The sequence below is a fragment of the Electrona antarctica genome (genome assembly GCF_951216825.1).
Source record: "Electrona antarctica genome assembly, chromosome: 13".
In the NCBI taxonomy this organism is placed as follows: domain Eukaryota; kingdom Metazoa; phylum Chordata; class Actinopteri; order Myctophiformes; family Myctophidae; genus Electrona; species Electrona antarctica.
Window position 1 is genome coordinate 5,447,055 of NC_136794.1, and position 17,313 is coordinate 5,464,367.

The window sequence follows — 17,313 nt, forward strand, 5'->3', positions numbered from 1 at the left end:
CCCACTGGGAACAGACTACCTGTAATATAAACCAAACATTTTAGGTGGAAGAATTTGACAATATACTATTTTATTTCACAGATAGAAATAACAAAGTTTAAAACGTTATATAAGCATTACAAAATGGCAGCAATTTGTGATTAGCGCAAATATCATCCATGACAGACAGCAGTAGGTTTATTGACTGTGCTGTTACTGCTAGCTTAACCTCTTTAGTATATTTATTTAATCTTGGGAATTTCTTCAGTGTGAGAAAGAATCGCAAAGGCAATGAATAGCGGGGTGGTAAAGACAGACAGGTAGGGCAAGGAAATCAATGGTAAGACATGTTTACACACTGCTGTTTCATACAGATGCTAACTGTTGGTTTTTCATATCTAATCTTTTTAAGGACTTAACTGTCCACATTGATATTATATATCGGATTCGTGCTATTTGTTACTGTGAACAGGTGTGAGTCAATCCTTAATTTACAGTCGCATAACAGTGTCAAAAATAGCCAAACTACAAGCTCGCAACGCGTTATGAGCTTATATACAGCAGATCGGCTGTTTTTGGCGAGCCCAAAACATCGAGACTTCAGTTGCCAAAGTGTCCAGACAGAGACAGACACATTAAAACAAATCAGATTTGGAATGGGATCACCTTTTAAACCACCTTAGGAATGTGGTTCAAATTTGATTTACAACAATCCGTTTCCACATGGAGAGTCTGAACGTAGCCTATAGGACTGGGCCAGGAATGCGCTTGTTGTCATGGTTGGGCAGGTCAGAGTCTCTCATCATCACTTTCTTGAGATGAAGCTGATGACACAGATGGGGTCTGAGAAAGAAAAAATACATTAATTCTTGATACAAAGCCAACATTGTTATTTGGTGATACTCGCATAACCAACATGAACCCTAGTGTTTCTATTCTGGTTATGTCATAATAGGCCTAAATAGACAAATGTTCAGTGAACATTAGAATAGAATATTTGGCAAACATTTGGTGAAAATAGCAGATGCCCAGAAGTGTGCATTAGGGCTTTAAGCAACTAGTCGACTAGTAAATCCACTAGTCGACCTTGTTGGTACTAGCAGCGGTGGCCGAACGGATAGCGGATCGGTCTTGATACCGGAAGGTCGCCAGGTCGAATCAGCGGTCCGACACGTTAAAATTACCACCGCTGAAGTGCCCTTGAACAAGGCATTGAACCACTACGATGAAATGTGTTCTATGAGCAGGGCCTGGCTGGAAACAAGTTCTTGAGCTTAGCCCAGATACCCTGGGTAAATATAGTAATCATTTCATTTCATGGGGAAAAAACATGGGGAAAAAACTATTTTTTTCCTTTTTTCCCCCGTTTTTGTAGGCCTCAACATCAGCTAGATTAGTTATAGTCACCAATGTACAGTTTTTAAATGTACAATATTATTTTTACATAATAGGTAGGCCTAGTTAACTAGTCAACTAGTAAACCAGGTAACTAGTCAAGTAGTAAAGATCACTAGAAGTGAAAGCCCTAGTGTGCATAGGGTTTAAGTGGTTAAGTAGCAGACACCACAAAATACAGAGATTATAAGGTAGTGAGAAAATGAATGTTCCCAACTCCCAAGCCATTAAAAGTACTGTATGGCATTCATCTAGGCCAGTGCTTCTCAACATGTGGTCCTTGAGGGGGATTCCAGGTGGTCCCCAGCTAAATGATGGAGAGTTGGTAACCAAATGGACCCTTATTTAATAACTTTTGAGAGCGTAAAATGTGCGGGTCCATTTGGTTTTCCTTTTACGCTCTCAAAAGTTATTAAATGATTGTTAAACATCTGCATTAGTTAATTTTGATCAACAATATTGTCTTATCTCTCCTAATCATACCACAAAAAATACAGCGTAGAATTGTGGGACACAATTTTATCCAACAGCAACAACAAAATATTCTTTATAGTTTTGAGTCTGAGAGGCTTATACATTCTCATCAAATGGTGGTCCGTTGGCTTAAATGACTTATACTGGATCTCTTAGTCCCTTCCTAACATTTTAGTCTAGTTTTTATTTGTTGACGAAATTGTCAGATATTTAGTCTTAGTCATCATAGCATAGTTTATTTAGTTTCCATTTAGTTTGTCAGTGAAAAAAAGTAGTCGACGAATAGTTTTCGTCTTAGTTTGTAGTCGACGAAAACAACACTGGTTGAAAAAAAACACTGATCTATGCCCTTCGGGACAGCCAGGATGCCCTGCTGCCAGTGACAGCCAGGATGCCCTGCTGCCAGTGACAGCCAGGATGCCCTGCTGCCAGTGACAGCCAGGATGCCCTGCTGCCAGTGACAGCCAGGATGCCCTGCTGCCAGTGACAGCCAGGATGCCCTGCTGCCAGTGACAGCCAGGATGCCCTGCTGCCAGTGACAGCCAGGATGCCCTGCTGCCAGTGACAGCCAGGATGCCCTGCTGCCAGTGACAGCCAGGATGCCCTGCTGCCAGTGACAGCCAGGATGCCCTGCTGCCAGTGACAGCCAGGATGCCCTGCTGCCAGTGACAGCCAGGATGCCCTGCTGCCAGTGACAGCCATGTTGCCCTGCTGCCAGTGACAGCCAGGATGCCCTGCTGCCAGTGACAGCCAGGATGCCCTGCTGCCAGTGACAGCCAGGTTGCCCTGCTGCCAGTGACAGCCAGGATGCCCTGCTGCCAGTGACAGCCAGGATGCCCTGCTGCCAGTGACAGCCAGGATGCCCTGCTGCCAGTGACAGCCAGGATGCCCTGCTGCCAGTGACAGCCAGGATGCCCTGCTGCCAGTGACAGCCAGGATGCCCTGCTGCCAGTGACAGCCAGGATGCCCTGCTGCCAGTGACAGCCATGGATCTCCCTATAGCGACTCCAGAAAAAGCTCACTCACCAGTGCTGTCGCTACGTATACGCGCAATACGCACTGCGAGTAGGGCAACACGTCGAGGCAAAAAGTGCCAAGCCGACCCTCATAATAACACATTTCGGGTGCAGTACTTAGTTTAGACAGTTTTTGGTTTAGACTAGTCATTGGTTAGACCAGCCATTAGTCCTACAACTACAACCAACTCAAACCCTCACCCTAAACCTAACCTCCCACGGGGCAGCACACCTAAACCTAACCTTAACCCATGTCCAACCAATGACTAGTCTAAACTAAGTATGCACCCCCAAATGTCTCCGCGGCTCCGACGCAAATGGCGAAAATAGCCGATCTGGATGAGGAAATGCAGCGCACTTGTCGGGGGGGGGGGGGGGCAGCACAAATAACCAAATGGTCAGCTACGTCCCCGTCACTCACCCTCTCACGTGCCGCCGGCTCGGGTGCAGGGCTCTCTGGCCTCACTGCAGGGCTCTCTGGCCTCACTGCAGGGCTCTCTGGCCTCACTGCAGGGCTCTCTGGCCTCACTTCCTCCTCCCCCCGCACCGCCTTCTCAAAGGTGGCGTCAATCTCCTCAAAGGTGTCCTTCGCCGGCTTCTCCAAGGCGGTGGCGGCTGCCGGCGGCGGCACGTGGACCTGCGCCGAGGACGTGTGACCGCCGGCGGCGGCGGCGAGGAGCAGCGCCGGCGTGATGGCCACGCCGGCGGCTTTGAGCTGGTCGTAGACGCTCTTCGTGGCCACCAGCATCTCCAGAAGGCCGCTGTTCCGGCGGATCAGCTGCACCACCTCCTCGTGGGAGCTCTCCTCCACGTTCACGCCGTTCACCTCCACCACGATGTCGTCCTCCTCCATGCCCGCCCTGTCCGCTGCGCCGCCACTCACCACCTGGGCCATAGGAAGCAGAAGCGGGTGCATGCTTTTGGTTAGATATTGGTCCAATATCTCAAACCCTCACCCTAACCTCCCATGGGGCAAGCACACCTAAACCTAACCCTCTCCCAACCCCTATTAACGCACCCCTCACCAACCTTAATCCAGTCGGACCAATGCCATGTCTAACCAATGTTATGTCTAACCAAAGTATGCCTCCCAGCAGAAGCGGGCTTGGTAAATGGTATTTCAGCTGCAAATTGACCCCATTTAAAAAGGTCCAGATTCTACAAAATGTCTTCTATGTATATCATGACCTATGTTGCATGTCAGTGCTTCTCAAAGTTTTTCATGTCAAGGACCCCAAAAAAACTATATGAAATTGGCCGTCAACCCCCATCTGAAAATATGTTGTTCCAGGCACCTCCCATGAAGCAAAGATTTGAGTTAAAAATGTTCGCTGTGAAAGAATATATTCTAAGATTTGTGCAACATTTTCACGATTTAAAAAAAAATAGCAGATCTACAAGCTCGTATGAGCATGTAGATCTGCTATTTTTCAATAGCTAAAGTATAACGTAATGCTTAAAACACCAAAAGGGGGTGTCCAGGTTTTCAATCGTACCTCCTTGATGTACTGGCCAGACACTCCCTGGAGGCCGTTGAGGTGGAATCCGTAGCCGGCTGAAGGCCTCTCCATCGTGCACAGCTTGGGCTTGAGATCCTGGTCCTTTGCCGTCGTCACAGGCGTGTCCTCCTGGTCCTTCTCCTTCACGGGCGCGGACGGTCTGACCACAACGGGCAAGCTGACCGCCTCTGGGTAACTGGGTGGAAGGTCCTTCTCCTCCCAAAAGAGCATGGGAGAGACTCCACCCTGTGAAGAAAGAAGAAGGGGCAACACAATGTTACCTAGAAAGCCTAGTAATCCCTGGTAATAAAAAGAAAGAAAAAAAAACACAGGGAATATTATCAGTATAATGTCAAATCTGGGAATACATTTCTTACCAAGAATATTCTTCACCAATGCATTTGTATAGGTGTCTACTATATCCCACATTGGTTTCTAATCTATTCAACCACCCTAGGGGAATTTGACAGCTGCTGAAAGTTGGGATACCATACAACCATTATTATTTCATTATGCTTTACGTAGCATGTGACGTGTCAAACTAGTGTGTTTTCATTATTCTGAATCCATTCAGAATCATCCAGGTCCCCACACACCGATCGTGTTTTTCGGATTTCTAGCGGCGTTTCTCCATCGGTTTCCGAGAAACACGTCCAGTGTGCAACCACCTTTAGTTTTGCCCAAATCACGCACATGATTTGGGCATATTTGGGCAAGTGGCTTTATAAACACATTGGTGAAGAAAATTCTTGGTAAGAAATGTATTCCCAGATTTTATTAATATCCCCCGACTACAGGTATATTCAGGGCCGGTCCTGAGCAATCTGGCGCCCCAAGCAGGATTTTTCACGGCGCCCCCCCCCCCCCCCCCCCCCCCCTCAAAAAATAAAAAACGTTTTTTTTTGTTTTTGTTTTTTTTACTCTGTCCCAAAAATTGAGGAGACACTGTGGAGGCACTGGGGGGACAGTGGGGACACTGTGGAGGCACTGGGGGTCCATTGGGGAGGCACTGTGGGGACACTGGGGAGGCTCTGTGGAGGCACTGGCGGGACACTGGCACTGGGGAGACACTGGGGAGGCACTGGGGAGGCACTGGGGGGGCACTGGGGAGGCACTGGGGGGGGGGGCACTGGGGGGACACGGTGCAGACAGAGTTGGGACAGAGTGGCGCTCGAAGCCGTTGCTTCGTCAGCCTGTAGGAAGAACCGGGCCTCGTATATTTGCACTAGGGCTGACATCTACAGTTGTCTTACCATTTTGTACATATTGTCAGTGTCCGAGTCCACCACCAGGAGGCAGCATTTGTCACCACTCTGTCTGATCCTGTCCACCACCTGCTCATGGCTGCAGGTGTCCACCTCTTGTCCATTCACAGCCACCAGCCTGTCCATCTCCTCCAGATGCGCCTTCTCTGCCGGGCTCCCCCTGTCCAGGTCTTTGATGAAGTGGCCTGTGTGGTGGCAATTGTTACACTGTCAGGCATTGTTGTTTTTGGCAGCAAATTTTGATTCTAGTTTTAGTCATCAAGTCTCATCTGAATAGTTCATTTAGTTTTAGTCACATTTTAGTCACCTGGAATGTTTTAGTGTAGTCTAGTTTTAGTCGACTAAATATTATAAGATTTTAGTCGACTAAATCTACAGTTGATTTAGTTGACTGAAATGTATTTTGGCGGGCCTTGATGCCGTCGTAATGACGCAACCAAGTGACGCAACCAAGTGTAAAATGACCACTAGTCGAAATAGTGACGAAATTGTCACTATATTTAGTCTTAGTTTTAGTCATCATAGCTTAGTTTTCATTTAGTTTCCATTTAGTTTTCCTCAGTGAAAAAAAAAAGGTAGTCGACGAACATTTTTTTCGTCTTAGTTTTAGTCGACGAAATCAACACTGCTGTTAGGACACAGATGATGACTCTGTAAATGATACAAAAATAATGTCGCTATAATCAATATCATTATGTGTAGGTAGGTGATGGACATGCCTGTCTTGTTTGGCTCCACCCGGAGGTAGAAGCCGTAGCCATCGGAGCCTTTGGTCAAGTCGGCGACGCGTGGCGTGTGTGGGAGGTGCTTGACCGTAGCCATCCTCGCCACGATCTTGACACGCGTGTTCTTGTAGTACTTGTCCGTCTCCTCGTCGGCCAATAGGAGCATGACGCTGCCGCCCGCCGCTTTGAGCATGTCCACTATGTTGTCGTGCGTGGCGCCCTCGATGTTCTCTCCGTTGACCTCCAGGAGACGGTCGTCGTCTTTGACCCCCGCCTTCTCGGCCACGCCGCCCGGGGCCACCTGTGTCATGAACATGCCCTGCTGTCCTACAGCATGACATTAAAAAAAGGACAACTTTAGTTTTTTTTCCCACCAAGGTTCATGTTTTAGGTTGTTATTAGAGAAAGTAAAAGATGAGTGTTAATTGTTTTTCCATTTGCTGCTTTCTTTCGTTTTAGCGATTTTAGCTATTTTTGTCACAGTCTATTCATTTACTACAGTCCTACTAGACCCCAAGAAATTATATCTGGCCACAAAATATCACGGGATCTATTGAATGTGACAAACTGACATAATGAGCCTACGACACACACAGTATGGCATCACCCTAGGATCCTGTGATCTTTTGTGGCCAGATGTAATTTCATGGGGTCTAGTAGGACTATAGTAAATATTAATACAGAAATCGCTGTCAAATTTGACATATTTAGCCCCATGTTCGAATGCCCCCGCCCCCCTGTCAAAAATAGCTAAAATCGCTAAAACAAAAGAAAGCAGCAAATGAAAAAAAAAAGAACACTCGCCTTATACTTTGTCTAATAACAACCTAAAACTTGAACCTTGGTTGAAAAAGTTGTCCTTTATGTGGATTGAAGCTGACTAGCTGAGGCAATATCTCTTGACCTCTGAACAATAGCCAATTAATGAATCAACATGCTTGAATAATGAGACGAGAGGCACTTGTGCCTCTTTTACTTAAGTACCTCAATTAAAACGACTAGTAATTATGCAGAATGTCCCATTTTATGTATGACAATCCATTGAAAATAGCAGATCTACAACCTTGCAACACGTCGAAGCGTTGTGAGCTTGTAGATCGGCAATTTTCAAAATAGCCAAAGTTTAAATAGGGCTGAAGTTGTTAATGTTTTGTAATGATTCAAATCTACAAAATAACTAGTAACTGAAGTTTTCACATCATGGAATTTTCCTCTGAGATGTAGTGGAGTAGAAGTAAAAGTAAAAGTAGGCATATTGACAATTCTACTGCAGTACATAGTTACTTTGCCTGGCTATTTTCTGTCAAAGTCATGTGATAATTGCAATTGAATGCATTTGATCCTAGCATCCTCATGTCATGATGCCTGCACATTCTGCAAAGATGTTGCAACAATAGCCATCTAATTGTAAATCAGCAAAACAGAAAATTATAGCAGAGATTGATTTGGAAAGTCTAGCTGAAAATAGTCCATGGAGAAATGTATCAAAATGTATTAACAGTGCAATGATGTTTAGCCAAATTGGCTCAATTATTCAGTTAATGTTTGAATGACTTGAGAAAATATAAACAAACGACAAAGGTAAAAATAAAGCCATTAATGGCCATAAAATTGTCTTTGTTTAATGTATGTATGATATAACAGATATGAATAGACAATGACATGTACTTATACCCGGTATGGTCGTTAAATTTAACATCACTCACCTGTGAGTGAGCGCAGAGAAAATCCATAGCTTGGGACAGTCTTGACCAGGTAACAGAGTTTGGGTTTCGGTGCCGGTCCGACGACGACGACTCCTCCGTTGACTAGTGGTCTGGCTGGTTCAGACAGGTCCACTTTCTCTGTGATGGCTTTCTTATAGGTGGCTGCGTCCAGAACGTGGAAGGTGACCGATGGACCAGCGTCTCTTACCATGTCTACCACCTGCCCCGGGGCAACACACAGGTAGCATGTTAGAAACACATTTTGGACTGAGGTCGATTAAAAAAAAAGGCTTCTAAATCCTATTTTCTTTTCTGAAAAACCTGTTTCTATGTCAGTGGTGGTGCTCAGCCTTTTTCATGTCAAGGACCCCCAGAATTATCTCTATTGGACCACCGACACCCATCTCAAAATATGTTGTTCCAGGGACCTCCCAGAAGCAAATGTCGTCAGTTAAAAACGTTCGCTCTGAAATATATATTCAAAGATTTGCGCCACATTTTCACGATTTTTCAAAAATAGCAGAACTATTAACTAACTTTTTCTAAGTGCTGGAGTTTGGAAGCACTCATCGTAAGTCACTGAACGGCCCTGTGTACCACCGGTTTCGAGCAGCACGAGCCGTTAAAGAAAACGAGTGCTTCCAAACTGCAACACTTAGAAAAAGAATCACTTGCAGAGGATGTCTTGACAGAAAGTAGCTCATAACATGTCTACGGGGGATTTTCATGAAAAACAAGCTCGGCAGATTGAAAGAGGATAATTCAAGCTTGGACTACAGCTGCAATGTTGGTGAGTTTAACGTTGTTTAAGACAAGCAGATCGCAAACGCAAATTGGATGGCAAAATGGAGGGTATTGCAACTCTAGATTCATCCCATTATAAAACAAATCTAGAGTTGCAAATTGCGGCTAGGCTAAGATATGTATGCACTTCATTTAGCGGATAATATGTTGTTCTGGCTAATTTGACCCCCGCGAACAATTTAGGAACTGTGAGAAATTCTCTATCCGGGGTGAATTACCCCAAAATGACCACGCCCTTTTTAAAATAACCACCACATAAAACAAGCCTCTATCTTCTAATCTAAACCGTTGGAGCTACAGAAGTTCTGAGAGCTCAAAATGTTCAGAATACTAATGTTTGAATACTCAATATACCATATGCACACGGCGGTCATCTTTCCATAAGTTAATGGCAGGGTGGAAACTATAGCCACAATTTTCACAATTGACCGCCCATACATCCAAACAGACAAAGTCCTATCTAATTGTATTAAATTATGTCAAACTCACCAACATTGCAGCTGTACAAAAAGCTTTAATTATCCTCTTTATATCTGCAAAGTGTTTGTTTCATAACAATCCACGGTAGACATGTTATGAGCTACTTTATGTCAAGAAATTCCTGGCAGGTGATTGTGATTGAAGTGTTGGAGTTTGGAAGCGCTCGTTGGATAATCACTCAACGGCCCTGCGTACCACCTGTTTTGAATTTGCACATAATGCAGGAGGCAGCAGGATGTTGCGTTACTGAAAGTGAGTGCTTCCAAACTCCAACAGACAAACATCACCTTGACATATTTCTTGACATAACATCACCTTGACATATTTCTTGACATAACATCACCTTGACCAATTTCTTGACATAAAGTAGCTCATAACATGTCTACGGTGGATTTTTATGAAACAAACACTTTGCAGATAGTAAGAGGATCATTCAAGCTTTTCGTACAGCTGCAATGTTGGTGAGTTTGACGTAATTTAATACAATTAGATAGGACTTTGTCTGTTTGCATGTACCGTATGAGCGGTCAATTGCTGCTAGTTTCCACCCTGCCATTAACTTGTGGAAAGACGACCGCCGTGTGCATATGGTCTATTGAGTATTCTGAACATTTTGAGCACCTCAGGAAATCTGTCGCACAAACAGTTTAGAAGATAGAGCCATGTGTAAAAGGGTGTGGTCATTTAAAAAAGGGTGTGGTCATTTCCGGGTATTTTGCCCCAGATAGAGAATTTGTCACAGTTCCTAAATTGTTCGCAGCGGTCATATTAGCCAAGAACAGTTGAGATATTCTCCGCTAAATGAAGTGCATATATCTTAGCCAGGTCCTGAGTATAGTATAAATTACCAAATCTCTGCATGCGTGCTGTACACAAGTGTACACATTGCATATATTTGTATCTAACTGTTGTTCTCGAGAACCGTCTGACCGATCGACTGGTGTCTTGTGCCAAGTGCGGGTTCAGTTGGACCAGCGTTTGTCCAGAACCTCTGTCTGTCTGCGTGTGTCTGTCTGCGTCTCATTATTGTCCATATATGAAGATCTCTGTATCTGTCTGACAGTCTGGAGTTCCCTGATGTCATTGATATGGGCACTGGGCCTCATGCGCCAACCGTTCTTAAGAAGTTCTTAAGAGGAAATTTGTTCTTAGACCCACTTAGGAAGTTTTTAAGAAGGTTTTGGGATCCCTCAATCTTTTCTTAGCTGTGATTTGTTCGTAGGTAAGAACAGAATCTACGCACACTGTGGAGCACTCTTAGGGTGCCTTTTTCGTTCTTAAGTGCAATCTGAAAACATAAAGGAAAAACAGCGCCATCTGCATGATGCTCAAAGTTTGGTCTGAGGACCTCAAGGGGTCCTTGAGGAAGTTCCAGGCAGTCCACAGCAAAATATGGAACATTTACCACTTTAATCCCATTTTATACTTTGAAAATAGCCAATCTACAAGCTCACAAACGCGTCCCATTACTGCCCATTTTGAGCTTGTAGATCGGCTATTTTCGAAACATTTTGATAAATCTTCAAAACATTTCCCTATTTTCATATGGGGGTCTGCAGAATGCATGTCAATTTGGGGGTCCTTGACATGAAAATGTTTGAGAACCACTGGTTTAGAGTTCACAACCCAACCCAACGCACCATACCCACCACATAACCCCCACCCCATGCACCCACCATCACCCCCCCCCCCCCCCCCCCCCCCCCAAGTTGACTATTGTGAGATAAATAATGAAATACATTCATGATTATTGAAAATATTGAAATATTGAAATTCTGTTCACTTCAGTACCTCCACAGTATTATTGGAGTCTGGTGTTCCACCATATTTAGACTTTAGTTTAGGTATTCTTGACTTCACTCAACTTTATTTCTATGTGTGAGGTCCTGTGATTTCTGTGTGCTGCAATCACACACAGGTGTGACTGCAGGCAAGGCCATGGAGTCATGCAAAACCACACCCACCTGGGTGAACACAGGTAGAAAAGTGAATTCCCAATGCCTTATATGGGATTGGTGGGGCGGTTCCCTATGGTAATTAGGATGTTAATTAGGATATGTGGGGCGTCTACCTATGATTATTTGAATGAACTGGCACACCCCTTCAAGTTACGAGGATTTGGATTCATCATCATAAGAACATGCTTACGAACAATTCTGCCTACTTAAGAACGTTTCATGAATCTGACTGGACTTCTCTTAGGAATTCACTTAGGAAGAAATGTAAGAGGAAAAGTTAGGAACTTATTGGCGCATGAGGCCCATTGTTCCCAATGGGCGTCGATTCCCAACGGGCAGGGCATCAGCCTAGTAACTATATTAACCCATTTAGGCCTAAGTTCGATTCTACAAATGTTTTCTAAAACGTGACCATGGTTCTATGTCAGTGGTTCTCAAACTATTTCATGTCAAGGACCCCAAAAATGATATGTATTTGGCCACCGACCACCATCTGAAAATAGGTTGTTCCAGGGACACCCCAGAAGCTAAGATTTGAGTTAAAAACGTTCGCTCTGAAAGAATATATATTCAAATATTTGCGCCACATTTTCACGGGTTTTTCAAAAATAGCAGACCTACAAGCTCATAGCGCGGCACTCGGTGCCGCGCTATGAGCTTGTAGATCTGCTATTTTTCAATAGCAAAAGTATAACATAATGCTTAAAACACCAAACGGGGTCTTACTGGAAATTAACTAGTAAGACGCCCTGAGGGCAAGAAGCGGTGAGGTCGCGTGCACGCATCCGCCTGGGTGACGGCAGACTGCTGGGAGATCGCTGGCGGTCAGATCAACATATGGATCTGAATTCTGTACTGGCCATATATGGAGCGTGTCTTGAGTGTACAGGGTTTGATGAGGTCAGAGCAACACATGGAATGTCAGAACAGGTCAGCTCCAATGCTCCATACATGGAGATCTAAGGGTGGCAGTGAGGGCAGTGTCTTGAGTGTACAGGGTTTGATGAGGGCCCAGGTAGGGCTGGGCCTTAATTTTCGGGCCTGTTGAGAACTCTAGTTTTCGCCGGCTGCCGGGCGCGGCTGCACTAATAACTTTGGGGCGGGCCCGTCTAGAGTTTAAATGGACAGGTATCAGTCAAAAGGGAGACATCGAAGAGGAAGGATGGATGGAGAAGGATCAACATAATGGAATGTCAGAACTGGTCAGCTCCATATATGGAGATCTAAGGGTTTGAGGTCAGATGTAGAGTTGCTGGCCAATATATTGATGACATCAGGGATCTCCATGGTCATTGCCATATATGGGCTTAATATTGATGACAGCAGGGATGTCCCCTGACGATGTCACGTGATGTCACGAGGCATGACCATATATGGAGGCGTGGGGTGACGGACAGACGTAGTAGTTGAAAGAAGTTTAGAGAGATCCAACATGTGAAATCAGAGACGCATTCTATTAAGTTGTTTGCTGAATATTTCTTTCTATTTACACTGCATGTTTTTGAAGAATAGGAAAGGAATTAAGAAATCATTAACTGTGCCTATAAGATGGTACAGTAACTGCTGTCAGTAACTGCTGTCAATCAGACATCAGGATTTTTCTGCTATATCGTCCTACTCCCGTCCAGTGTTGTTTTTGGCAGCAAGTTTTAGTTTAGTCAGTCTTTGGAATGAAACTTCATTTAGTTTTAGTCAGATTTTAGTCACCTGGAATGGTTTAGTGTTATTCTAGTTTTAGTCGACTAAATATCAGTTGAATCTACAGTTGATTTAGTCCTAATGACTGATTTTACACTTGCTGAAAATAGCAGATCTACAACGGGTCGTGCTGCGACACGTTGTGAGCTTGTAGATCTGCTATTTTCAGCACAAAACCAATTGTAAAATGACTTGTCTTTTATTTATACTGGATCTCTTGTCCACTATAGTCCCTTCATAATATTTAGTCTAGTTTGTATTTGTTGACCAAATTGTCAATATATTTAGTCTTAGTTTTATAGCATTTTCATGTAGTTTCCAGTTTTCGCCAGTGGAAAAAAAGGTAGTCGACGAACATTTCTCGTCATAGTATCAGTCGACGAAAACGACACTGCTCCCCCGTCCTACTCCTCCTTGTTTACCTTTGAATGGGCGACTCCGTCCACATAGGCTCCATTCACTCTGATGATGCGGTCCCCGTCCTTCAGGCCAGCCAGCTCGGCAGGACCTCCCATCTCCAGGCACCGGATCAGATGGCCGTCCTCTCCACGCTCCACCCGCAGGAAGAAGCCAAAGGTCTGACCCGGCCTCTTGGTAATGGCGATCACCCTTGGATAATATCCAGCCATGTCCTATAGCACAGGGGAGAGGGTAGATCGTTTTTTTGTGGCTTTCGCCTTTATTTTATATTTTTGAGTGGTGTAAACCACTCCTACAACTGGCTTTGTTAGTTTACGTGTCTGTCCGTACCAAAAAAATCACACCCGTGTGAACTGAGTGGTGTAAGGTCTGTCTGACGTAATGAAATCATGTCTGACGTAATGAAATCACACCCAGGTGTGATTTCATTACCTGGCTTTGTTTGTGCAGAAAAAATGAGCATGGTTGCTATGTTCACCCTGTTCACCCGGGTGTGATTTCATTACGTCATTACAACAGGGTGAACATAGCAACCATGCTCATTTTTTCTGCACAAAAAGCCAGTTGTAGGAGTGGTTTACACCACTCAAAAATGAGCATGGTTGCTATGGTCACCCAGTTCACACGGGTGTGATTTCATTACGTCAGACCACAGCTGATCAGTCTATATAAGACCTTACACCACTCAGTTCACACGGGTGTGATTTTTTTATGGAGGGACAGACAGTAGGCTGACAGGAAATGGGGGAGAGAGATGGGGGGGGGGGGGGGAAGACAGACATGAAGTAAAGGCCGTCGAGATCGGGAGTCGAACCCGCGGCACACTGCCAGACTGGATTACCAAGCCAAGGTGCCTGGACCGCTGAGCCACGGCCCTTGCCGGAGAGGGTAGATCTTTAACGCACACCGGCACACACACCCACGTGTCATCCAGTTTCTCTATCTTCCAAAGTCCTTTCTTGGCAAGTCCTCACCTCAAGCAATTATTTTCTTTTTATAGAGCGCAGAAATAACCCTCTTATCTGCTGTGGATATGGCCTATACTACTGTCAATAATCAAAATACACAATCTAAATAACCATCATGAAGCGTTCCAGGTGAACTCAAATATCAGTTTAAAGTTATATATCTCTGTTGTCCGGAGGAATGCCAAAAGAGGTCTGTTGTAGGCATTGCGCAATAAAACTACGATATTGTACAAAGATAATCATCAGAGATGGTTAAAGTTTGCAACCGCAATCCCCAGGAATCCACAGATGTGCTGATCACTGCATAAAAAGTGTATTCCTTCTGCCAGCACTCTGTTGTTAATAGTTAACAACAGACACATTATGAAGGTGCCAAGGACTCATTTAACAAGAAAGTTTGAACTTTGACTACTGTAAACAACAGGAATATAATTATTATATTAGAGTGTTGTCAAAAAAAGTATTCCAGGCGAGTGTGAATATGAAAACAATATCCTAACACAATTCCAAATGTGTCTGTTGGATTAGGATTTAATCAAATCTCCATCGGTTTGTTAAGGAATCAGGAATAAAAGTGGAACAAGGTCCTGCCTAAAATGTTTTTAAGTACAATCATTCACAAACCTATAGCTTTCCTCAATAACAATAGAATACACACAACGTAATCCCAAACATGAAGTGTTCCCCGAAGCAAATATTTAATGTTAATTCATGCACCTACATGTACATAATGACATAGAGGCCCAACCCGTCACCAAGGACTTTACTTTACTGTCCTCATCACAGGTTTATAGGTGTGAAACGGGGAAATTGGTATAGGTGCTATATCTCCATCATTTTTGTTATTTCCATAAGATAAAGGGAAGATGAAAGAGGGGGGGGGGCGCAAGTGCATAATGTAGTGCATATTTATAGTGGAAATATTATCATTTAAGTTATATTATCTAATTAGTATTAATATTATTTTAAAACATCACAAATTATGAAGCCTTTGAAACTAACTAACAGTTTGGAGCACGGACGGACGGTACATCAATCAACATCACAACAACAGAATCATTTCAGGAAACAAACCTGTTAAAATATACATTTTAATTATCTGGATCATTTACTCACCAGCTCTGCTCTGCTCACTATCCCTGTCCAAAGGAGGCGAGTTCACCTGTCAGCGCTTAGTTGGTATCACCTCGCTCTATCTTCAACCTGCCCTCTTTCTCTGCTCTCCACCCCCTCCGTCTTCCTCTTCCACAATCCACATGTCTTCTCCCATATTTCTAATAGAACTGCCTCCCTCCCTCCCTCCCTCTCTCTCTGCAGGACTTTGCCAGGGCAAAGGTGGGCGTAAAGGCTGAGTTATTTAACAGTGTCTCGTGTTTGGAATGTCTCAGCCCTGTCCAACGCAACGAGCCCTTGGAAAGTTAGATATAAGGATGACGAAACAATCATCTGTTTGGTGGCCAAAGGTACATGCAGGAGGATTAAGGCAACAACTGCCAGGGGCAAGGATCAGTCAAGTATGTCAATATCAGCAATACTTTTAAGGACAAGTCACCCATAAAATGTAATTAATGTATGTTATAGTCCAATTGGTCCTCACAGTTTGACCTGGGAACGATTCTGCTATGTTTTTCTATGTCAGTCGTTCTCAAACACTTTCACGTCACTTTTCACGATTCTTCAAAAATAGCAGACTACAAGCTCGTAGCGCGCCACTCGGTGGCGCGCTATGAGCTTGTAGATCTGCTATTTTTCAATAGCAGAACATAACATAATGCTAACACCAAAAGGGGTTCCCGCCCAAAATGGGTTAAAGCAGCACATACTGTATGTAACTTTACCTTTTCAAACCCGGGTTTTGAACCTGGTTCACATTTTTACCTTTGAGCTTAATGGAGCCGGCCTGCTTGCTCTGGATGAATTGAATCTTGACAATCAGGTCAGAATTTGTGTCAAATCCTGTGTCTCCTAGGAGGTGAAACATGACCTTTGACACAATCTAAATGTCTCAATAGAAGAGCAGGGAGACAAAACACAACCACCCCATTTCCATATATATATATATATATATTAGGGCAACTAGTCGACTATTCAACTAGTCGACTAGTAAATCCACTAGTCGACTATTCAACTAGTCGACTAGTAAATCCACTAGTCGACTATTCAACTAGTCGACTAGTAAATCCACTAGTCGACTATTCAACTAGTCGACTATTCAACTAGTCGACTAGTAAATCCACTAGTCGACTATTCAACTAGTCGACTAGTAAATCCACTAGTCGACTATTCAACTAGTCGACTATTCAACTAGTCGACTAGTAAATCCACTAGTCGACTATTCAACTAGTCGACTAGTAAATCCACTAGTCGACTATTCAACTAGTCGACTAGTAAATCCACTAGTCGACCTTGTTGGTACTGTTGACTAGTTTAAGGCCATTTTTGAAGGCCTCAAGATCAGGTATAGATTATAGTTATAGTCACCAATGTACACAGTTTTTAAACTATTATTATTATTATTATTATTATTTTTTTTTTTTACATAATCGGTAGGCAACTAGTCAACTAGTAAAAATCTCTAGAAGTGAAAGCCCTAATATGTATAGGCCTATATATGTATGTGTACCTTGAATTGTCATGTGGCCAGTGCAGGAGTGATGCACATGGAAATCAATTTGCTGCTGTGTAGATTGTTTTTTTGTTAAGCACAGCAGAGCCCAAATGTCACCCTGACTGTCACCCTGACAACCAACCAACAACCCATAATAAAAGTAAAACCGTGGGCCCATCCTTCATGACGTGCGTGCGTGCGTGCGTGCGTGCGTGCGTGTGCGGTTCTCTAGGTATATGGTTGCTGCATTATATATCCTTATCTGTGGGAGAGTCCTTTGGTGAGATAGGGCTTATCTTTCACAGAGCTGGCCTGGAA

At 43.9% G+C, this 17,313-nt stretch overlaps 2 protein-coding genes across 3 annotated transcripts in view; one reads left to right on the plus strand and one right to left on the minus strand.

Moving 5' to 3' along the window:
* Positions 1-50: 50 nt before the first annotated feature.
* Positions 51-13,628, minus strand: pdzk1 (PDZ domain containing 1; the record flags this gene model as incomplete). 2 transcript variants are annotated; one of them, XM_079518757.1, is made up of 7 exons in its annotated part: positions 51-822; positions 3,286-3,750; positions 4,361-4,609; positions 5,617-5,813; positions 6,348-6,680; positions 8,060-8,279; positions 13,422-13,628. In XM_079518757.1, the coding sequence occupies 7 exons, from the start codon at positions 13,626-13,628 to the stop codon at positions 769-771; spliced, it is 1,725 nt and encodes a 574-aa protein (XP_079374883.1). In that variant the 3' UTR covers positions 51-768. The 2 variants fall into 2 exon arrangements, with proteins under 2 accessions (XP_079374883.1, XP_079374884.1); XM_079518758.1 differs by lacking the exon at positions 13,422-13,628 and adding an exon at positions 9,353-9,506.
* The window catches only part of cckbrb (cholecystokinin B receptor b), a 34,667-nt gene continuing 26,989 nt past the window's right edge, over positions 9,636-17,313 (plus strand). The window contains exon 1 of the mRNA XM_079518767.1: positions 9,636-9,804. The gene's annotated coding sequence lies outside the window, so the exon portion shown is untranslated. The remainder of the gene's footprint in view (positions 9,805-17,313) is intronic.